The 23,971-nt window shown below is 42.6% G+C and overlaps 1 protein-coding gene across 4 annotated transcripts in view; it reads right to left on the bottom strand.

Annotated features, from left to right (window-relative positions):
- Positions 1–23,971, bottom strand: part of ARHGEF12 (Rho guanine nucleotide exchange factor 12) — a 73,695-nt gene that overhangs the window by 25,717 nt on the left and 24,007 nt on the right. For 2 of the 4 annotated variants that reach the window (XM_035345996.1, XM_035345997.1), the window contains exons 2-16: positions 17,692–17,715; positions 16,938–17,026; positions 15,293–15,349; positions 8,294–8,392; positions 7,794–7,843; positions 6,925–6,982; positions 6,053–6,231; positions 5,341–5,418; positions 4,586–4,705; positions 3,865–3,999; positions 2,607–2,678; positions 1,735–1,827; positions 1,021–1,131; positions 425–523; positions 133–175 (exon numbers count right to left, since the gene is read on the bottom strand). In XM_035345996.1, coding sequence (XP_035201887.1) covers positions 133–175; positions 425–523; positions 1,021–1,131; positions 1,735–1,827; positions 2,607–2,678; positions 3,865–3,999; positions 4,586–4,705; positions 5,341–5,418; positions 6,053–6,231; positions 6,925–6,982; positions 7,794–7,843; positions 8,294–8,392; positions 15,293–15,349; positions 16,938–17,026; positions 17,692–17,715 — 1,307 coding nt within the window. The remainder of the gene's footprint in view (positions 1–132; positions 176–424; positions 524–1,020; positions 1,132–1,734; positions 1,828–2,606; positions 2,679–3,864; positions 4,000–4,585; positions 4,706–5,340; positions 5,419–6,052; positions 6,232–6,924; positions 6,983–7,793; positions 7,844–8,293; positions 8,393–15,292; positions 15,350–16,937; positions 17,027–17,691; positions 17,716–23,971) is intronic. The other 2 variants (XM_035345999.1, XM_035346000.1) reach the window with 1 other exon arrangement.

The raw sequence follows: 23,971 nt of genomic DNA on the forward strand, positions 1-23,971 counted from the left end.
AGAAACAAATATTTATTTGTCTCTTGCTGTAAACACATGATAATGTATATCTCAAGTAACTTCAAGCACATTTCAGAAATTTCCTTGGACTGCCTTGAACAGTAGAAGCTGCAGAAGTAGATAGTGCCTTACCTAGATCTACGGAGATTTCATCTGGAACTGGAACTTTAAGATTCTGTTAAAAAGAAAAAAAAAAAATAAAGAAAAAAAAAAGACTGGGGGAACATACACAACAAACAGCACCCCAATTAAACACACAATGCATACTATACAATCACCTCAGAAAACAAAACCTACAACCCGAACACCTGAAGTTATCATGAGGGAGGCTCCCATCTTAAATATGCATAATATTACACAAGGAAAGTGGTAAAAGTCAACTTCCTGGATACACTTGGAAATGAGAGAAAGGTCTGGAACTTACTGCAGTTCGGTCCAAGAAGAACTGGTAAAACTCAAGAAAGACACGCCGAGTCTCTTTGGAGTTGGTCTGCTTGTACAGGTCTGTGTAAAGGTAGCACAGCTGTGGGAAAGAGGAGAAGAAATTAAGGGATACCATGAGAACTCTTCTAACACACTGAACTCAAATCTTTCTTTGCTCTATTTCAAAGAATTCAGCATTGCTGGATTGAGAGACTTCCTAGTTACCTTCAGCCACCTACACTGCACAGGTGACCTCATCTAGTCAGTTAGGCTGCCCATGTAATCAGTGGAGGAGGGAAGGGAAAAGAGAGATGGAGATCAGACCGTCCTTGTAGATAACTAATCCCACTACTTTAGGCTGGAATTAAATGCTTTCAAGAGCTAAATATTTATTTGTAAGCAGCTGAGTGTAAGGGAGACAGTTCTCCTCATCCTTCTGTTCCTTTATCTGAAATACCCTCATGCACAGGACCTGTATTTCTCTCCTTGCTGATCCAGCAGGGTCACTGGTGATGCTACACAAGAACAAGGAGATCCTGAAGTACTCTGGTTAAGACTACAAATTTTGACCACGAAAACAATTCTAGAACATCTTACCAATGCTGCAGGGTCAAACTGGGACACCACATGATGCAGAAGAACAGCAAGGTGAGCTGGGCGAGATTTCAGGAGCTCAATGTTTTGGAAACAGCTGCACTGTCCATTAATCTGCAGAGATAAAAGGAAACTATTTGAATTATTCAAGAAAGCTACTGTGCAAAAAAAATAACAACCTTCTTCCTACAGCTTAGCTCCTCATTTGTTTAATTAAAAACTGAACAATTCCAGAGCCTTTGCAATGCCATTCTAACATCCCAGGAAGAGTTTACAATGGGAATATTTCTTTAAAATACACCGCTGAACACTGACTACAATATAATGACATATAGCTCAGAGCAAAGGAGAGCTAAAATAAGTCAGAGTAAGTATGCCAAAAGCCATAGCAGCTATACTGCTGTGACAATAATGCAGAACTGTTAATGGAAACTTAATAAACCAATCAAATTAGGCAAATGATTTTCGAAAAAGCTAGAAGTTGTAAGAAGAAAGAGTAACAGAAATCAAAGACAGCATATTGTCATAAAATCCCCAAGTGTTACTATTTGGTATGATCAGCAGTAACGAGAATCATACGCCTTAATTCTTAATTCACCACATGAAGTGTTAAATAAAAAGAAGCAATGGAGTCCTTGCAGTTTAGGCACAGAAAAAAAACAGAATTGCGGTTGAGGTAGGGAGAAGGGGTGGCTGAGAGCTAAAAGTCATTCCCACCTGCTCCTGCTCAGTGTCAAAGTCATCATCCTCTGCTCCAATGATCTGAGGCCCTATGCGGGATGAAGGACTTCCAACACTCGACTGAGAATCCTGGGGTGAGTCAGAAGTGCGAGAAGGGAAAGGACGAAAAGTACCGTGCTGTTAGTGTCTTGGAACAGTAAACTTTCTTTACCTAGTCAAAAATATCACCATCACTTTAGTTCTTCTTTTCAAATTGCAGAAGAAACCCATGTGCCTTTATTCAGCCTTGTCTGAGTTTATAGTTGCGAGATCCCCTTTAGAACGTTCCTCCCAAGTTGGGAGCATTCAGAAATGCCAAATGAGATGACTCAAAACCAGTTGCATCATCTGCAGATTTCTGAGTACATTAAACATGGAGCATGTGACAAATGACAGCTTTGTACAAATGGAGAAATATGACTTCAGAAAGTCATGCAAATGAGGGAAAAATACTTCACAAGTCATCCTGTGGAAGACAGCAGTACTTTCAGATAGCTCAGAGCTTCCTGCTATGTTCCACTTCTATCCATTCTCGAGGCCATCCCTGATAATAGCAGCTTTATAATTACTTGAATATCCTAAAGACTGGTTTTCATCTAGGGTTGGGCTCAAGGAATAAAATATGTACACCAGCTATTTTAGGTCCAGCTGTTTTACTGCTGATTATCTATTTCTCGTCTCTAAATGGGCCTGCTCTTAAGCTCCATAAACATTTATTCAGCTAATTAACATTCCCTGCACAATTTTAATTGCATTTCATTTTCGAAAGCAAAGTTTATGTGTGCTTCATCTAGAAAGCGGGAGAAAACAAGATGTTAACGGGCCCATTACAGGAGATGCTGTCGTTATTTTTTATGGTTTGGACTCACAGTATCTTGAACCTCAGTCTTCTCTGGGCTCTCATCCAGATAAACCCGCTCCTTCAGGCCACTGCGAGGACTCTGGGGAACAAGAAAGTAATTGCTAGTGGGCTAGTAACCTCCCTCCACCTCCTGGCAATCCTCTTTCTCATGTAGCCCTGCAGACATTTGGCTTTATTTGCAAAAAGCACGAGCTGTTGGCTCATCTTCAGTGTGCCCACAGTAACAACCAAGGCTTTTCACCTGGGCTCCCACATAGCGTGGTGGTTCCCAGCCTGTGTTGATGCATGCAGTTATTTCACCCGAACTGTAGAACTCTGGACTCCATAAATTTCGAGAGCTTTCCATTGCCCCCAGTCCTTAAGTTTCTTGGCATCACTTTGGATTGAAATGCTTGAAAGTTTGGTGTGTCAACCACCTCCAGCGATCACTTAATCATCAACAACTCTGACAGAATTAAGGAAGACAGCTATGAATTCTATTCTGCATTTATTATATACAAACACGAGTGACATTTAGCCAGATTTGGAGCTGGTGAGGGAGTGTTTCAAAATAGAGTCATCTGTGTTCGTGTTCTGGAGGTACATCTGACCCATCTTCCTTTCCCTTCCAACTGCTCGTACAGATTTAGCTCCCACCTCCATAAGCTAAACAACAAACTTAGGCCAAAGTGCAAGTACAGAGTCTCAATTCCTTTGCGCTAATCAGATAGCAGCTTAATTAAGGATTAGGTGCTAAGGCACTGCAATAAGGAGACCATACGAGCACACAGATTGATAACTGATGAGTGAACAGACTAGGAGTATTTACTGTTGGCAATAATTGAAGCTTATTTGGTAAAAGTAAGGCTCTTTCTCACTTTCATGGCAACTTGCCCAGTGACTGGATCTGAGTCACAGCTACCGCAATTGGAACATTAACATGCTCTTAAAAGATACTCTAATTGGCATCTCTCAGTTTTGAGAAAGATGCTGGCATCCATCTTTCTTTGTCTGGTTACAGGGAGTGTGCCAGGAAAATCTAATCCTGGATGAAAACCCAAAACCCACACTATTTATTTCTCAGTCCCTAATGGAAAACCAATATAGTATGCTTCCTCAGGGAAATACTTCTGGTGTGTATTTAGAAGCCTATTCTAGCACTACACACCTTTGCTGAGACACTACGGATCTATAATACACAGAACAACACAAACTTAAAAAATCTGCACAAGAAAAGCAAACCCAAGAGGTACAGAAACAAAGTCATGGAGTCATTCAGTACTCACATCAGCAATGTCACTGTTTGGTCGGGACGGGCTGTCACTGCTGTAATCTAGTTTGCTCAGACCATCCCCACTCTCTGCCTCCACTTCACTGATCTGCAGTGATTCTGTCACGGACCTGGAGGACAGAACTCCATCCTAGAAAGATAAAAGTGAGTTGGGAGCAGCACAGAGCAAGTAAAATATTTCAAGAGACTATTATACTCAAACACTAGCTCTTTTAAAACCTGGACAGCCCACAGTATTTATTAAACTTCCTTCAAGTATTTTTAAAATGTTGCAATGTTCTTCTAACAGAAGACAATAGAAAATCACATCAAGTTTTCAGGAAGAGGAAAGATAATACAACTTTAAAAAGAAAAAAAAAAAAAGACTGGTTTAAGCCTCCAGTTATTTATTCTTCGTGGAAGAATGACTACACAGGTTTCTTCTAGGTTGTACTGACAAAGTAATATACTTCACAATCTGCACTTACTGCTTTAAAAGCAGTTCTTCATAGATTGTTCGGAAGTTCATTGTAAAGTCCACTTCACATACTGACATTCCACTGAATTACTTGACAGCTTCTGCCAGCCTAATTACCAGTCTCAACTCTAGAGGGTGCAATCTGTCTGTGCAAGCACTGAAGAGCGTGGCAGGGAGCTCCTGCTTGCCCAGAACACCATCATCTCCCAAGAATTTTCAACCAGAACATACCAGAGAGAAGCCTGACACATTTTGTTACCTGAGTACAGCCTGTGGCTTTGGACAGCTGCTCCTGCAGCTGAGTAATGTGCTTCTTTGTTTCCTGTATCTCTTTGAGCAGTCGTGAGCTGGATGATCGGCTATACTCTTCTTGCAGAGACTAAAAAGTAATTTTATGAGCTTTCATCACTCAGTATCTGCCCAACATCAAAGCTTACAACTGATCTTAGCCTACTACTAACCTTCATTCCATTAACACATCTAAAATAATAACAGCATGTTTGCACACCTACTGTCATACCAAGTAACTGCTATGGAATGTCTATTTTATACAGCTCTCCCCTGCCTTGTGCCATATGAAGATAAATCCACTCTAGAGATTTACTGAATTAATCACAACCACACTGAGCATGCAGCTGAAGACACAATAACTCAGCACCACCAAGGAGCACGGTGCCAATTGTTGCTCCTAGTGAGAAATGACTCAGTTAGTCAAAGATGCTTACATGTCCTAGGATTAGGCCACATTGACCGGCTACGTACGTTTCCACTTAAACTACCACAATTTTTTTCCAATCCTGTCAAAGATTAAAAATTCAAGAGTTGACCAGTCCAAGCAATTAGACAGATCTCTGATGTTAGGTCAGTATATAGAAAAGCTAAACTGAAACACAAGCCGTGCAAAGGAATGCTGAATAAGCTACTTAATAGTGATTCAATAACCCACCTTTTTAATTCACATCATCCCCTTCCCTTCCCTCCACCCCTCCTGTGCACATGCAACAACTCCGGTACCTGCAGCCGCTCCTGCTCTTTCTGTAGCATCTTTCTCAGAATCTCCACCTTCTGGTTGTGGACAATATTATTCTCCTCCTAGAAAACACAGAGAAATTAAGGGTCAGGTTTTTTGGTGGAGCTGTAAGGAGCGAAGGAAGGTAAGGAAAATGGATGTGCCTGCTTTCCACCTACTTCCTAAACATGGGCCCCCAAAAAAAAAAAAAAAAAAAAGGCAATTCAAGTTTCTGCAAATCCTATCCTATGTAGAACGTACTCACTCACTTCTACTTTTGAACATAGTTATCAACATTAAACAAAAAAGAAGGAAAGAAGGAAGGAAAGAAGAATAAAAAACACTTGTGTATTTGCTTTCCTTACTCTTCTTTGTCACGTGTCTGCATGTCTTACAGCCCAATTTTTAATAGAAATTACAGAATGCCTGGCTTTGAGCAGACACCGCGTTAACTCATACCACACAAACCGCAGTGTATCTCAAGGACAACCTGTGAATAACCTCTCAACTGTCTTTGCATTATCTCAGATGGGACAGGATATTTCCTTGCAACATGTTTTTTCCCCATGTGATTAAATGCCCGCTGGGTGGCCAGACAAATACTGCAATTCCAATTTATTATTTGTGCAAGAAGATCAAAACAATTCCTTTGAGAAAAATGACTACATTTTTTCCACTGCTGAACTGGTTCTTTGGAAAGAGTGCTTTCAATCTTACCCCCATAAGCACTGGGCTAGTAATCCTTTCTGCATTTCCTGATGTGCCAGGCGAATGGGGCGATGTCATGACGGGACACATATGCCCAAACGCTGCCAGATCCACTTCAGAATCAGCCAACGGAATCTGGGGCGACCCTGGTGGGCGCCCCTGAACAGTGAGAGCTACATAGGAACCCGCTGCAGGGAGAACAAGAACAAGACGTATTTCAGACACACTTGCAGATTTCTAAGGTTCTCACCTCTAGAGACGCAACTCAGACCATTCTCCATTTGTTTGTTCTTCACACCGCTGAGCACTGTCAGCCCAGTTTCAGAGATCTCCATTTAACTATCAGGTAATACAAAACCTTTCACGATAGCCAACCTTAACGAAAACGCAGGGCAATTTCTAACCTACCAGGTTAGATGTACAGTACACACACGCTCCCACCACAAAATAAACTGTGCTGGGGTGGAAGAAACTGCTAACGCTTTCTTTATAGTACAAGAAAATCAACCAAGAACTCACTTCCGTTGGAAATGTCAGTACTTTGTAAGCAACTTGAAGTAATCTGTGTTAATAGTGCCTGAATAGCCGTGGCATTTAAGGTGAAATCAAAACTGGAAGTTGCGTGGGCAAGGTTTAAGCGTAATTTCAAACACCAAGTGAAGGAGAAACTGCAGAAGCATGGATCAGCTCAAGTCCAACAAGTCAAAATTAGCCCATGTTTCACTTTACTGCCTGTTTTACACACACCCTTTATCTCTCAGCATGGGATGTGATTGTCCTTGTCACTTGATAGCTGAATCAATCATCGATCCTTTAAAATTATGCCTTTCGTGCTTTTTAAAGGAGCACAGTGACAAAAATAGCAACATGCCTTTACTTACACTTGATCAATTTTACCACCTCCAAATGGTTTGAGTGTGTTACAAGAGTGCCATTCACCTGGGGATACGACAGAGAAAGAAAGTAAGCAGTGGTTAGCTACTGATTTCTAACCAAGGAAAAAATCCCGCTGGGTCCCCACACACAACACAATAATGAATGTAATAGAACAAGCAACGGTATTTTTTTCCTCTCATCTCTATTACTATGTCTTTCAAGACACTAACAGAAACAATTTCTCCCTCTAAGTTTATCTCGGAGAGCAGAACTCTACAAAAAGAAAACCATACACACGTAGCAAAGAAAAACAAGCAACCAAGCATGAGAAAGCAACCCACCTCTGACTGGGCAGAAGGAAATTTAGGGCAGTTAATTTTATTCATTAATTTATATGCTTGGTTGAAATCACAGCTCTGTCTGTGTCAAAGCAGCTCTAGCATGGCCATCATTTTGCAGCACTGCCTTAGATAATCCTTTTAGCTAATGACTTGATTTCTTAGTTGTTTGGGACTAAAAGAGAACACTGATTGGGGTGCAGTTACGTGAGTAACAATGAAATCCAAGACGACCATTAATTTGCAGGTAATTATCAGTAACACACTGCTCCCCTCCCCTGACACTTCTTTTTTTCTGTACATGTGATAACTGAACTTGCCAATGAAGTTCTGAAATAAGAGTGATCTCCAAAACAAAACTAACATTCAGCAGAGGGCTTTCTGTGGTTACTGTACATGCCCAGAACAGCGTAGACCATTCCTCTATCCCACAGGCAAAAGCAAACATCAGTGCAGAGACATTAATGACCTGCTTTCAGGGAAAGAGCTCATTTAATACAAAGGATCTATTTCTCGGATGATGTGGATGCCCTTACCTTGATAATTCTATCACCTGTTTGCACTCCAGCCCGCATGGCTGCTCCATCTACAGAGGCAAGAAACCATTTAGTTCCAATTTCAATAAAAATCATAGCTTCTGTAGTTCCAAGCAAAGCTACTTCCCATACTCACCCAAGCTTCTTCTTTCTTTGTCAGATTAACATCTCTGAGTATCTACACTAAAGTAGTTCTGTTCCCATTTTGTAGTGGATACGCCAAACCACAATCCACCACTTTACCAGGCATAAACTTGCTTCCTTTCAGTTGCAAGAGGTCAGTTTCCATATCCATCAGACACAGGAGGTTCACTGCATCCCAGCAGCGGGACACTCTTTGTCCTTGCACATCTATTCCAAAGTTTGTGATAGCTACAGCCATCCCACCCATAAGGAAAGAATTTGGAGTTTTCTACTCCAGCTCATGCACATATTTCTTTGATTCACACGAAAACCCTCTAGGCTGCTCTCTGGTTAGCATATTTAGCATGTCTGCTTACCTTCTTTGACGGACTGCACGAAGACTGGATTGTCTCCGCTGACTGTCAGCCCAAATCCATTTTCATCCCGTTGGATAATAACACACCGTTGAACAAGACCTGCAGAAGAAAGGTGGGGAAAGGGCAGAAGAAAGAGAAGGAGAGAAATACAAAGAGACACAAGCTAGGCATCAGTCCAAAACCTTATCCTCCTAGATAATCACAGAGCACTGAAAGAAACTGGTACAAGACAACAGAGGGAAAAATATATGAGAGACAGAAACAGGGCAGCAGTCCAGAAACAGATAGGAATGTCAAGACAGGTCAAGCTTATTGCTTCAGTTACACAAAACAGAGATATACAACAGCAGAGATGCAGACAGCTCTGGCACATCAGACACTACTTGAGGTAAAAGCAGCTTGTAAAGAGGAGCAGCAATGTACACGAACCAATGAGCACAATTTCCCTTTGTCCATATCAATAGGTCTTCAAAGTGCAGCATGGGGCTGTCATGTTCCCGTACACCACCAAAAGCACCAAACAATTTTTACAAGCTACTTTTAATAAATAAACAGGTTACAAATCTTTCAAACTAATGTAAGTGGCTTGTGCTAACACCGAAAAGTTAGCTTGTGCTAATACTACAAAAATCTCGTCTCAGGGCACCTTCTGTTCCAGGTGAGAATATTCAAGAGAAGCAGATCAGTAGCAGTAAAGAAGTACGAGCCACATGTGCTACACTTAGCTAGTCTTCTGAAATCAAGACTGTGCTTCCCACTGAGCTATTACTGGACTAAGTACTGGGCCAAAATCCCAGGAGATTTGAGTTTGAATCTGCTCCTCCTCTAACTTGCTGTGTGACATCAAAGGCAAATTGTCTTTTTTCCCAGGAATCCTCAGTATGCTGTGAACATAAACAGACAGCAGAGGTAAACGTACTCAGGAGGTGCAGCACTTTGAAAAGGTGAAGTGCTAGACAGAGTCATGGAATTGTTCAGGATGGAAAAGACCTCTACGATCATCTAGTCCAATAGCTATGTCTATTGTTCACCTGAAAATGAAACAAGGAAAAAAAAAAGGGGGGGGGGCGGGGGAGGAAGTAGCAGCCCCAGCGTATTCCTTGCAGAGCACTTCCCTAAGAGCAGCTGCAAAAGCCTACCACAATGGAGCCTTTATCTTGAAAAGCAACTTTAGGAACTCTGCAAAATGCTTCAAGGATGTTTTTTTTATTTACATAGCAGAAACCACTAGCTACTAAACATCAGCCTTCCTTTTAACAGCTTGCTTTGCTTCTTCATTTCTAAAGCCACATCAGGCAAAATTCTGACACCAGCATCTCAAGAAAGACTTGGAGTTCTCCCACAGCAGATGCCAAAATTGTAGCAGTGTTGTTTAGCATGGAGGGGGCAAAGGAAATTGAGAAGATGCTGCCCCAGCAAAGCTGTCTCTGCTGGAATCATTTTTAAGGAATGAATTGTAAGAGATCGTGGAGTCACATCCATGCTTTAAATCACTCCCGTACCAGGCACGGCTCCTTTTATGTCTCTGGAGCAACTCCTAATGGAAATGAAGAGCCTCAAGTGAAAACACTGTCCACCCAGTCAGCCCTGTTCTCCTTGAGCATGGCATACATGAAGACAGGTGTGGGAGCAGTGGAAAAGGTTCCTTCCCAGTACTTCTGCAGCCATCTGGTCACAGAATCCCATCCCAGTAACTCCCCTTCTGCTGATAAAGGAGAAGCAAATTACACTACCCACTGCGATCCGCAGCAAGTTGATGGAATGGATGCAAGGGGAAAGCAGACGAGAGGAAAAAAACACCACCTCTCACACCCTCTTTATATGCTCAAGCGAAAGAACATGCCTCTCCCTTTTGTACCGCCCATTTTTCTATATGACCAAGCTTCTTCAAGTCTCACTTCACAAGAATGATGCCCCAGGGTGGGGTGTGGGAAAGAGAACATATGCTATTTCATAAAAACAGCTCGTTTTAAACCTTGCTGCCAGACGTGCAGGTTTTATGAGTAAGACACTAACTAATCTTTTGACTCATAAGAACTTTCCTTGCTTAAAGGCACAGCGTAGCCCTGTGTACTCGCTGCTCTTCCACGGAATTTCTCTCTTTACCAGAACCAATAACCTTTGGATCTAGGGTACTGATAAGCTTCCTCCTGGAATTAACGTGATGCCAACGCAGAGGCAATGTGTTAGGAGATGCAACAAAAGCTGGCCTGGCAGAGTATGGCTTATGTTTTAGGAATGATCAGTTTCAAACCACAAGTCTCAATTCCACCCAAGAGCATTTTTTAATTTTACAATGGGAAGTTAACAGAAATTAGGCTGACAAATTATTCCAGCATTGCCTCTTCCCTGTATTTGTTCATGTCAGATCAAGAATAAGCACTGTGAAGTTTTCAGCAGCTGTTACTGCCATGCCTTGATATCACAAGTACCTACAGGAACGCGTGCTTTAAAACACTGAGCAGCAACTTCACCCACTTCAAGTAAAGTCTACGAGGTTGGTGCAACACTGAAGAGCCCCCGTTAGCAAGCGGCAATCAGCTTTTGATGCACGATTCATTCATTCTTTGCCTGGGTGTTCCAATTCTCAGTGTTTCCTGGATGGAAATCATGAGTCATTCTTTTTGAAGAACCTTACCAAGGCATTTTATTTTTTTCCAGCTGAAGTGTAAGAAAAATTACAAGGTCAAAGGAACTCGTCATTGACAACATTCAAAATCAACTCAGTAATTGAGTCCCATATTCACTTTCACGTGACAGCATATTGAAATAAGGAAACATCACTATGACTATGTTTTAAGTACAAAAAAAAAGTCAGACATTGGTATTTTGAGTGGATTCATAAAATTTTGTAGAAGAAAAAAATCCTTAAAATCCTTTTTCATCTTCATGCATATTGCAATTCCCCAAACTTGTCGATTACTCAAGCCATGAGTGCAGCAAAGCAGCTAACTGCATTAGCCGCTACTAGCTGTAGTTAGAGGTTTAAGATCAGAAGTGAAAGCCGTTAGAAATTACCAGTCTCAGAAGAACAGGAATTAGTGAAAAAGCTAAAACGATCAACTCTTCAATAGGTGGCACTATTCCCTCCGAGACGTTGTGTCCCGTTCTCCAGCCCCCTTACAAGTGAGCCTTTTGGGTTGCAGGAAGTCCCAGCCTCTCCAGGTCGCTTACACATGATGGTAAAAATGACTGTCTCAACAGACCCGCCATACATTTTGATTCTCCATGAACTTCTTCAGTTAAGAGATGATTCATCTTCTTCTCTACGGATCCTAACTATTTGGAAGCTATTCAATTAAATACGAAAATTCATTTCCCCAGCAGGGCATAACAAATACAGCAGGAGTTCGTTCTGAAAACCTAACTCGCAAGAGAGAAGGGAGCCATGAATTACATCTCCCATAACATAATGGGGCTTTTCCTCTGATCAAACTGTGTGGGACACTGCACGGGAGGAGCCTCGTGAACTATAACCTCCCTGGAGGCATGAGGCCACAATGGGAAAATGCAATTTAATATAGCGATTTGAAATGAATCATTCAATAAACAAAAACAAACTCCTTGGGGTTTTGAGACTGTCCAACTGTTTCACTTCGGTTGGGAGGCTTTATTTCCATCAAATATTTCCAGAAACCCTGCTCCACAAAATAAGTAGAACGATCGGCTTTTATAAAGACAATTTCTCATCGGATGAAATTCTGAATTTCACTTCATTCGAGTGATCACCATGTTCTTCATACCAAATGACATATTTGCAGCATTCTTCAGATTCTTCCACTAACTTGGTAACAGAAGTCACGTAAAGCCAGAGCACAAACTATACTGTTGGAAATTACTGCAGTATATAATGCCCTGATAAGGCTGCGAATAACAATGGCACTGAAAACCATTCATAAAACAAAGCTTGGTAACCTTTCTAGAAGAAAAGAACAATGTAATTTAACCATTAAAAATAGGACTATCTGCTCCCATGGCAACGACACATTCAGTCCCTGTGGTCGAGTGCCCCTTGCACTCCGAGCCGTTTCTGGCTATTATAAGGGGAGCGATGAGGGGCTCCCAAGAGTCCTTTTAAGAGGCTGGAAAAATGGTCACAACATAAAGACACAAGGCTGACAAGAACTGCAAGGAACAAAACAGGAAGAGTAAGGACAGATTCTCTAGGGTTCCATTTAAAAACATGTCAGCAGGGGCAAAATCTGGATTTGTAAAACAAAAAACATCTAAAAACCTCCCCCAGAGTTGGAGGCAGTACGTGGAAGACTATGCAGAAGGTCTAGTCTAGCATCTGGGCTGGAAACTTATAATTAGTAAATATAAAGGAAGGTATCTTTAGGGAGCAAGTAACCAATATCTAACCTCTCACCCTCAAAGCTATAATCAATTTTCAAGTTTGTTTAAGAGCCGGGAATTCTATTTCAAGAAAGAGGTGTCAAGCATTGTGGATGGTTATAGCACTAATTAGTTAATTACAGCATACCTGAAATTACACTCAATCTCTCTTCTCATCAGCTAGACCTTGTTGAGTACACAGATATGAGATGGTTGGATTTATGGGAGAAAATACCTCACTCTAAGTTTGATATGAGTCTAAATCAACTTCTGTCTATCAGAACAATTTCCCTACCTAACCACTCTCCCCAGCCAAGCCGCTTATATTCTTCAAATTCTGGCCTATTGCTCCTTAATTAAGAATTTTGAGAGGTAAGAACAAACATATATAGAGTCACACCTCCTTTTCCTGCTGTCATTCAAGACTTTTCTATTAGTCACTTTCCAAGGGGTAGCCAAAAAAGAGCCAGTTACCATCCAGTCACCAGCAGGAAAAATATCAGTACAGTATTTCCACTTGCAGGTCTTTAAATATTTTGGTCCCTTCCAAAGCAAACAGCAAACCTCTCTGCACATACCACAGAACCTGGGAAAAGAGGAGGGCAGAGACAAAAGGCAGGGCAAGGTCCACAACAGAAAAGGCCATCGGAAAGGAAGGATGAGTGGAAACTGCTCCCATAGATACTGGACATGGACAGAGCATCTGCAGGAAACTTTGGGGGAAGTGAAGGCTTAAGTTAGGAAGTCATGTTTCTTTCTGCCATACATGAAAAACCAGGACACTGTACAGACTGAGGGAGAAGTATAAACACAGATACATTCCATTAAGCATACCAAATGTTTCCTGTAATTAAACTAGAATAGTCTGACAGCACCTCCAGTATATTATGGGTAAGCAGCATTAGGCAAAACTTAATGAAGGTTCAAGCCGTGGGGATCTAGTCAACCTGCGCTGTCCTCAGCCAGCATCAACCTGGCGAAGGGAAGAACTAGTCAGGGCCTCAACATAAGCTCATCAGAGACATCAGCCTAAAATACATGCTTTCTGAGCGGGTTGTTTCCTCGTTCTTTGTTTCTGAGGAGGAAGCCATAAGCTGCAGCAGGCCAGGTCTCTCTGGGATGAGTTTCCAGCTCTACCGAAGCTCTCTCCAAACCTGTTTACAGTCTCTGTTGAAGTCTCACACCCTGAGGAACATAACTGTCATACAACTCCTGTTTGGTTGGTTTGTTTTTAATAAGAAATGTGTGCGATTCAAAATTCCAGGGAAAGTTAAGGAATCTCATTTTGACAGAAGGAACAGACCACACCTCCCTAAGCTGTGCCAGCTAAAGGGCTAACGTGCCTATGGTGGTTGAGAAGGAACTCTACAGATTTGTTGCTTGTTTTGCTTTTATTTTTCAGTGCTCCTTACAATCAGAGCTATGACAGCATTATTTTGTGTTACACGGCTGGTTTAAGAAGTTGGATCACAGTAACACCTGGCAGATTTATTCTAGTGAAATAATAAAACTGATTCTGGAAGAGTCAGTGCATCTGTCCAAAAGCCCACAGAAGGTTATGCAGCAAGCAAAATTACCAACAAGAGAAAAATCAGAAGGTATCACAGACTATTTTAAATACCAGAACAAAATAGGAAAGGACATGAAAGCCAGCCCATGACTGGAGTCAAGACAGAGCTGGATAAACAAGCTTAGAAACGTGAAACGTGGCAGTGCTGGCCAGATTCGGTCTATGTCCAAGGGTCTTAGAAGCTGGTAGGATTCAAAAGATCACCCACCAACTTGTGAAAACTTGCAACGTTGAATTTTCTAAGATAGGAGTGCAAATCTTTTTAGGGATCACAAATTCAACAAGCCATTAACATAAAGGTAGGATGGAGAGAGCATCCCAGCCCAAAGACTGACGTATCTGATGCAAGGCGAAGAAGGGCGGATGAGCAAACAGGCTCCATTTGGTGCACATTCCTTCCAGCAGCACCGGTCAAAGCGTGCTGGCAACATGACGACGTGGAGCTACTCCTGCCCCAAATTGTTATACGCCAATTTGTTTCAGCCTACAAGCTCACTACGCAGTAATACACGGTAAAACAGGAGTACCAGGGAAGCTAGCCCCACTTTGGAATGAAGAATGGTTAAATTCATACAAGGAATGATTTAAGTTCATATTCTTACATTTTTAAAAATTATTTTCAAGTATGTTTTTTCCACTTCTGTGAAAACAATAAAAAGGAACTGATAAAAGATCCTCTACAGATAATGCAAAATATGAATTACCAGTCACCCAGATTAACCCCTACAGTTAGAGCAAGACACAGACTTTTCTCCAGCTCCAGAGTCCAGCACGAGCCGTGTCTTCGCACAATGCCAAAAATACTCGGTGGCACAAGATCTCCCAGAACAGCAGCCCCACCAGGTTTTCCCAGTTAGGAACGGAGAACAGGAGAACATAGGTGCCAGCCTGTGCTTGCCATGGACGGGTTAGTTTCCAGCCACTACAAGAACTACAAGCTGATACACTGAAGCAACATTTAAACCCAGTTTCCCCACTCCTTGCTGCAGAGCCAACCATGCGGATCACGTAAAGGATAAAAGCCTCGGGTGCACAGACAGAAAGCATGGAGCAGACTGCAAAGGTGCAAGGCTGCAGCGGCTGCTTTAGCTTACCATACGTCTCGGATCTACTCTCCTCCGAACTAGACTTTGTCTTCTTGGAGGAGCTATCTGCACGAGAGCAGGAGAAAAGGAGAAAGAGATATAGAAAATATGGAGACCAAACATGAGAAAAAAAAAAAAACTTAATGAAAAACACAGACTGATTTATTAGGTTAAATCGTGCAAAACACAAATAGGATGTGAACAAAACATAGGTGAAACACTTGGAGTAAGGGGTGAATAATACAAGCATGAAGACACAGGTAACACCACAAAGAATCTGTTGCAGAATTTGAGACAATAAAAGAAGTTCTTGGCTATGAACTACAGAAAATATTCTGGATAAAAAACAGTCCAAGCATAGAAACTCTGGTAACATTCATCTCCAGAGTAAGTAATAAACATATGCACAGTGGTTCAGCATTCTGAATTTACCCCTTAAAAAGAAAGGAATTTTATGAAGGCTGCAGTACAGAGTTCATCTGTTAGACCAGATCATAACCATTGTACAGTGGTGCCAGGTAGGAGCTCTCGAATCGGAATTACTTTCATCAATTTAAGATCAGAAGATTCCTGAAGTTTGCTTCTGAAGAGTTCTTTCTCCAAACCAAGTTCAGAGCCCGAGACCTCCCCCAACCAAAATAATTTTACATTATGTATTCCCAAGGACTAAGGAAAAGAAGACAACCACTAATTAGGTTCTCTCCCTTAAAGGACTTTTTTTTTTAAACATAATGTTAAAAGCCCATTTTAATTTATTTTGTGCACACTAGGAAGGAGTCATGCAGCTAGTGGCAGGAAGCATTATCGAAGAGGATGGTTTATAAACATCAGCTTCAAATGCCTTGTGCAAAAACACATTCTACAAGTTCTACAACCTTTAGATTCAACTCTTGTCTCTTCCACAAGCCCCAGGGAAATCACTGGGCTAAACAGCAGAATGCACAGACATGAAAAAAGCACATTGCATGGGGCCAGGAGGCTCAGGCAAGAGCCTGTCATGCATTTCATGAACACACACAGTAGTCACTGGGTTAGTGTTTCGCAGAGGGAAGGAAGAATCCCTGCATGCATCCTAATTTCCATGACAGCACTGGACAGGTTGACCAAGCTGACCCAGATGCAACCTTTCAGAAGGTTAAAAAATAGGATAGCATATCCTTTAAAAAACAGAAGTTCATCTTAAAATACGTCATGTTGGAAAGCACAAATTCACTCTACAGTGGTGGCTCAAAATCCACTAAACTTCAGAAAAAATTTGCAAGGAATACCAGAGCTAGTCGAGCCTATAAGGTCTCAGATTTCACACTTTTTTCTACGAAAACAGCCAGAGAACTACCCACAACTAATTACAGTATTTGCCTCCTGAAATTTCAGACTAACGTTTCTGAAAGAGGAAGCAGTTATAATTACTCACTGATACCACTAATCTAGGTTTATTCTTGAATAATTAACAGCTACTTTGTCAATGAGCACGTCTAAAAGCAAGCCCGTATTCATTTCAATGCCTGCACGCATCCAAAGGGCTTTGCAAGCCCAGAAGAGCACAACTCTCAAAAACCACATTTGTTGACACATTAAAACCGGTTTCATTCCGATCCCCAGCACTTTTCAAATCAAAGCCTAGATCTTCAGCTGTGAAGTTTTAAGCCTTTACCTGTCGGATCAAAGTCGTGTGTGCTACTGCAGCGTTCAACCTTCTGCTTCTTGTCAGCTGGAGACTCTCTGCTCAGAATGCTGCCGTGTCTGTGTCAAAGCAAAGCAGATAATCCTGACTACTGTGCCGTAACAGCGCCGCTCAACCTTAACTAGTTCTGGAAATAACCTTAACTAGTTCTGTTTGCTAACATGAAGTTTAGATCATAGAATCACAGAATCATGTAGGCTGGAAATGACCTCTAAGATCATCTAGGTAAGTAGGTACACATTAGGTTCACCTCTGAATTTCTTCCCAGACTGAGTTCAAGGGGAAAAATGGTCTCCCTCAGAACAGTTACAGACTGAAAAAGCTCCTCAAATTTTAATTCCACCTCCTCTCCCACCAAACAGTCAATGTTTATAGATGCAAAAATTAAAACACTCAGAATACCCACCCCACAGCCCCCAAAGCAAGTGTCTGCACATCATGCACCAGCACAGCATCGCTTCTCTGCCCATCTCAAACCCCAGGTAAAATGACCTGCCAGGGTACGTAACAAAAGCAAAAGGTAACACTACACCGTGCACTCTGAGCACAGCACCAGCTGCATTTTTGGCACCTCATCCTGATCTGGATATTAATTTCCTTGCATCTATACTGGGCACTTCTACTTACGTTTGCACACGCTGCTCTCCTTTAAAGGCACTCCTCTTTCAAAAACGCTGTACCATAATTTGTCATACATATAAACAGTTAAACTTCAGCAACTCACCTTGTAGGTTTTTTGAGAGGAAACCTGAAAAGAAGAAGAAACAAGTTTAATGAACTGTCTTTGTTTTTTTGGTTCTCAATATTATGCTTGTTAACAACACTTATTCTTAAATACAAAGTTATTTTACACCTCTGTAATGTCTTTGAAAGAGAACAACCAAGGCTTTTCTATTCTTCTGCCTCAGCAAATTATTAGTTTGTTGATTCAACTAGGCAAAAAAATTACCAAGATGCTTAAGGTTTCAAAAAGAATAAAGAACAGAAGCAGAATTTGTGCTGCCAAATCCAGTGTCCTGTAGGCCTTTTTCATTAGGGTGTAATGGCTCATGGATCACCTTCCTCTCCTAATAATTAGTTCCATACAATAAAAATTAACATTGCTTGATTTTTTTTGTCCTGGTGTCCAAGAAAGCCCAAACTCCCACTGACAATTCTTCTATAGCTGTGACATTCCCATTACGTCCCTCCCACGTGGGTTCTGTGGTGTCCAGGAATATCGGAGCTCACGCTGACGTCTCCTAAAAAGACCTCTAACTATTTTCCTGAAACTAAGAACTTGCCAAATTTGAGACAGCAGCATGAAGTTAAGCTGAAATTCTATTAACTATTCCAAATATTATTTCTGGGACACACAAAGAACATAAGCAACAGGAGCTCAGAGTTAAAGGGAGGCAGAAGCGTATATGGATTTTCAAATTAACAAATAAGAGACATAAAAACAAGTAAGACAAATAAAACCTGGATATTTTCCCCTTGAATTATCACCAAAAAAAATGAGAGAGCAAGGTGTACACCACCTAAATTAAGGTACCAACCTCTACTTTTATAAAAACAATTCTTTATTCTCAAAACTTTTCAGAAATTTAGCTGCACCGTTGCTACTTGTTAAATGTTTTTCAGGTCCTTCGGCTGGAAAGCAATACCAACATTTAGACATGTGCGTGTACTTATGAAAAAAGGATAAATCACCTTTTGTTCTCAACGAGTACATCTACAATTGTTGTAGCTGATAATTCCCCCCCACACACCAGTTATCCTTACTGCACTTGGGTTTCCTGTTTACATAGGCTTTCCAAAAAGCAACGAGGTGAGGGTCAGGAGGAGATTCAAGTAAAAACAAATCTAATACCACAGAAGTTAACAAGGCATTAAATGACTTTTTTTTTTTTAGCAGACCTATTTAGTAAAGAACAATATTCCACAGTAGAAAACAAAACTGCCAGGAGTGCAGGACGCTCCCAAAGGCACCACCTCCAACCACATCCAGCTGAGCTGAGCGATGGCCTTGCCCATCCAAACTGCTCCAATGGGCAGAAGCAAACTGCTCCCGAAGAGCGCTTCGGAGCATTACAACACGGATGCCTCGAGCACTGCCCACAAGCCTGCCCCAGACGCACACCTCGGGTTTGAGGCTCCTTTCTCCATGGAGGAGCACCTCACATCCTCTCATCCTCGGTGCCACACTGAGCGGCCCAGCTGGGAAAAGCACAGGCGCAGAGCTGCAAACTCCTTCCCAATTACCTGGAAAACATATCTGGATACAGAGAAGAAGCACCCAACGTAATCCCTCGCTTCAAATAACAACTTAACTGCGTACAGACGAAGGCCAGCTCACACGCGCCAAGCCCCTACGCAAGGCTGAATGCTAGGCGCTCTGAGATGAGCACCTTATGACACACTAGGCAAGAGAAACTCAAATGACACTGGCAGTGGTGGCTGCCTATTCCTGACAATAACTACACAGAGAAAGACACCTGGCATCTCTTAAGAGAGCAGCAGCAAATGTAGCTGAAACGAACCAGCAGCTTCAAAAACAAGGGGACAGACGGGTTTGTTCGTGTAAGCCTTCAGAACCGATGGATAAAGCAGCACAGAATTTATCAGTTAAAGAAAAGGTGCACCCAGACTCCACAGAAGTGCTGGTCCTCTTTCCCCCACAAAAAGCCAGGAATCATTATTTCCACCTCAGAAGCTGGGAAATCCACAGATTGAAATAAGCAAGGTGCAGCAAACGCAGCCTCTCCTCGTGCTGCTCCACCTGCAAAGCCACATCGCCCAGCACTCAGCCCTGCCGTCTGCGGATCTCAGTCAGCAAGGAACAGCTTTGTGCAGGACAGACAGCCTGAATCCTAAAGCAAAGAAAACAAAAGTCATCCCAGGCCAACCCGGCCTGGCCTGAATGCCGCACGGTAAGCAGATGCAGCAATAACCAAGCGTCGCTTTCAAAGAGCAGAAAGGGAAACAAAGAAATCCAGGGGCAGACAAACCATCATCCCTTCAAAGGCAGGGAAAGATGGTTAAGATTATACTTTTTTTTTTTTTTTTTTAATCTAATGCACTCGCTTTTGAGTTGCATAAAAATTCCCCAACACCACTAACAAATACTTTGATGGGGGAAAACTTTTATTCCATAGGCTTCCTTATCAAGCACCCAGAACTCCAGGCTTAAGCTCCTACAGCAAAAGAAGCCGTTTACAAACAAAGTAAAATTAGCTCCCTGTTGCACTGTTTTGGTTGGTTCAGAGCTATTTATTATGTGTTCAAGCACCAAGTGCAGATGATGTATTTTCGAGGTCTAGAAGTTACGAACAACGTTTCAACTTATTGTACACAAGCTGTTGATGTTATTTATAAAGGAAACACGAGCTGTATTTTTTTCCCCCAGCTGAAATCCTCAGGATTTCTTCCTGTGCTTCGACGTTAACGGGGAGCGGAGAAGCTCTGAGCGAGAGCCAAAACCTCGCAGCTTCCTCCTCCGAGGCCACAGCTGCCCTCACGATTTTGGGTACGGCGCTCCAGCACAACCCGTCAGCATTAGTGCTGGAGAGCCAAGCAGCATTCGGGCCTAGGCCCACAAGGGAAATGGCGTTCGGGCCTAGGCCCATGAGGGAGGCCCCTGGGGGCCGACGCTGGCTGCCTCCCCGCTCAGCCTTCCCCCGGGGCCTGCTGCAGGCCGCAGGAGGCCGGGAGAGGTTTGGGAAGCACTGGAGGCCCTGGGCCGCCCGCCAGCTTCCCCAGTTTCACCCCGCTCCCTGGCTAGCGGAGGGAGGCCGGTGGTGGGGAGGCTGGCGGCAGCGGGTCACGGTCCCAGTGCTGGCAAGGCCAAGGCAGGTCCCGGTCCCCTGACATCTGACGATTCTGCACCCAGCGTGGCTATGGAGGTGCTTGGGGAAGCCGACAGCAGAGGAAGGGGCTGGTTGAGCTGGAGGTAAAAACCCCCAAAAACTCCCCTCCAAGGCCTGCAATAGCTCCAGTCCACAGAGGTGTGAAGTCACAGAGATGAGAGATGGAAGAGGTGGCTGAGGCTATAAATACACCTTTAACATCCACGCTAGCCAGGAGAAGTTCCCTTTCTCTTCCCCAAGCCCTAGCAGAACGCTACCTGACATTTCTTAGCTGAATATATCCCTCAGTTCCCAGTCACTACATCACTTGCACGCTATGGCACAGTGCCACTGGATAAACGGAGCACAAAGTACACAACAGAGTCCCCCTGAGTTTCTTCCACAGCTATTTGTGTCCCAGTGCCGCTGACCATCGCTTGGACGCAGCATTAAGTTTGGAAGTAGTACCAAACCTCCCCTCACTGCTTTATTTCATTCAGCACCATATATAACGTATAAAATGTATTTCACCTACTACTGTAAACACCACGCAGGCTGTAGGCACGGCAGGGTGCGGTTAACAGCTGGAGGTTTAATTCCAGATTGAGCTGGCAAGTTTAGGCTCCATGATAAAACCCTGTAGACATTTTGTCTGATAACTGATGAACATCAGCACATTTTCAAACAAGTTGTTCCACTCTCTCAACTCCCAAATACCAGGAACAATTAAAAGCCAAGTCACATTCTGTTTTTAAAATACTGGGTCAAATAATTTAAGCAATTTAAATGCATCAAATTACTAAAAGTATGTCTTGTTAGTCATGCTGCATTAGTAAAATCTATTTACCGGAAAGCCAAGTGAGAAAAATATACCTGCAACTAGTACCACTGCGGATTAAAAATTACACTTCTCCAAGTTAGCTCACACATGCATGCACCATTCAGTACTGGACCGGTGCCTGAAAGCTACCTTCAAGCCAAGACAGAAAAAGATAGTTTTAAGATCTAGTGTGTCAAAACACACCAGAGCGAGGAAGGATTCCCAGCTCCCTGCAGTACAAAGCATTCCATTCCAGCCCTGGAGGTTGAAAATATATCTGACCATAAATAGCACAGCACTCAGATAACCATGTTGGGTTTGTTGGTGTGTTTTTTGTTGTTGTTTTGCCTTTTTTCCCCTCCCATGCTAAAATATTACTAGATTTCAAGTATTTGCTATCTCAAAACCTGATCAAAGAAAAAAATATTTAGATTCAGACAAGAGCCTCAACCTTGGAAATATTTACTCATGGGCCTAACTTTAGTTCCCTTTACTTCAGCAGGACTACTCACATGCCTGAAATTAAGCTTCTGTGTATTTCAGTGGAAGTATAAATTACTACAACTTGTGCTGAGATGAGTAAGAAATATTGTGAAACCCACACAAAAGAGAACAGCCCAGAACTGCTTGCTTGACAGAACTAATCTTTAATTAGGAGACGAACAGTTGCAATAGAAGCTTCTTCATTGCTTTATTAGTTTCATTTAAATAAGGCGTTGCTTTGTTACAGACCAACCCTCTCCGAGAATTCTGGATTTGGAAAAAAAGCAGCAAAAGCACCCAACTACCCCAAACCCAACAGAGATGAGAAGTAATTACAGGCTCATTCGTCTTGTCCACACACTTAGAGAAGAAAACTAAAGATTAACTCTAAGTCTTATCCTCCCCTGAATAAAAGCCTGAAACCATAGCTATTTAAAATTACATCACCCTACTTCAGAAGGTTTTCACCAAGCAACGAGTCAATGGGAGGCCTTCTCCTAGCACCACCTTCGTGGATGCTGGTGACAGAATTGGTCAGCTGCCCCCTCTATTCCTGGGAGGAAGAGCCAGATTCTACCCCCCTCTTCCTCATCCGTACCCAAAGAGATCCTGAAATGGAAGGACCGAAGACTGTTCTCTTAAACATCACCGGTTTCACAGCTTGATTTCAAATGCATCTAATGTGTGCAGCTCCCCTCCATACCTTTATTTCTGATGCCCTGCTTGGACGTGCACCGATAACAGACAGAAAAAGCTGCATTTTCTGTGTAAATCAGGTAGGTTTAAGGAGGTGCCTTGCAAGTTCAGTGAGTATGGATGTCTGAAATGCCATTTCACAGGTAGTTCTCAGAATTGCATCTTGAAAGAAACAAAACCGTCTGTATGTTTATATTCCCCCAGTCTGCAGATGCACATAGCCACCAACCACTTGTTTGCTGGGCTTAAAAGCCCTGAGAAAGGTATTGTGGCAGAGTGCTGACATGACCTGAACAAAAGCAGTACCAATGTGACCTTAATATAGAGCTAAAGGCAGTCTTCTGCCACAACAAAAAGGGGTAGACGCGCTCTGTACAGGGCAGCGGGTGAGTAAAAGGAACTGATGAGATAGCAAATGACAGGCGGATCGAGAGAAACACAGATGCAGCAAGTGGGCAACTATTAGCAACCAAGAAAAAACACAGACACAAGTCTGCCATTTCCCTGCGCTGCCCACAAAGCGCAGCTGCAACCACAGCAGCTATCTGTGGACACCACCGATTCAACACATCGGGTCTGTTTACCCGAGCATTAACCCACTTAGTGCATAAAGCTGCTCTGCGTCATCTCTTCCCCATATCAAAGGACATTAAGCTCAGGAAATCAGTTTTCTTCCTCAAAAAAAAACAAAAAAAAACCAACTGCAGACTGATGACAACAGAGCACACAGCACAAGGTGCAGCAGAACAGCCGAGTGAAGGAGGAAAACAAAAGGATTCCTGGGACCACCCAGGGCCGATGTATGGATCCTAAAACCGTAGCAAGTGCACAAGGAGGCGAAACCGAGCTGAGCAACAAAAGTTTCCATGTTATTTTTGTAGGAGTCCAAGGCAACAACCACAGCTGACGCAATGACTCATGGAAGAACTGTTCGTGGCATTATTAGCTTTAGATTACTGACAGCTTTGCCAGCAGACTTAGTTCTGCCTTCGCAGAAGGAACCCAGGAAACATAAAGCTGTGGCCTGAGAGCCCCTAAAGCTATCTTCTTGGGCTGACCCCACAGCTCTCCATCTTCTCAACCTTCCCAGCAGCTTGGATTGGCCCTAATAAAGCATCAGCAAATACCTCCATCCTGGTGAATACTGTATTTTGGTTTTCTGCCCCACCAGTGTTTCT

This window comes from Oxyura jamaicensis, chromosome 24 (assembly GCF_011077185.1).
Source record: "Oxyura jamaicensis isolate SHBP4307 breed ruddy duck chromosome 24, BPBGC_Ojam_1.0, whole genome shotgun sequence".
Lineage (NCBI taxonomy): Eukaryota > Metazoa > Chordata > Aves > Anseriformes > Anatidae > Oxyura > Oxyura jamaicensis.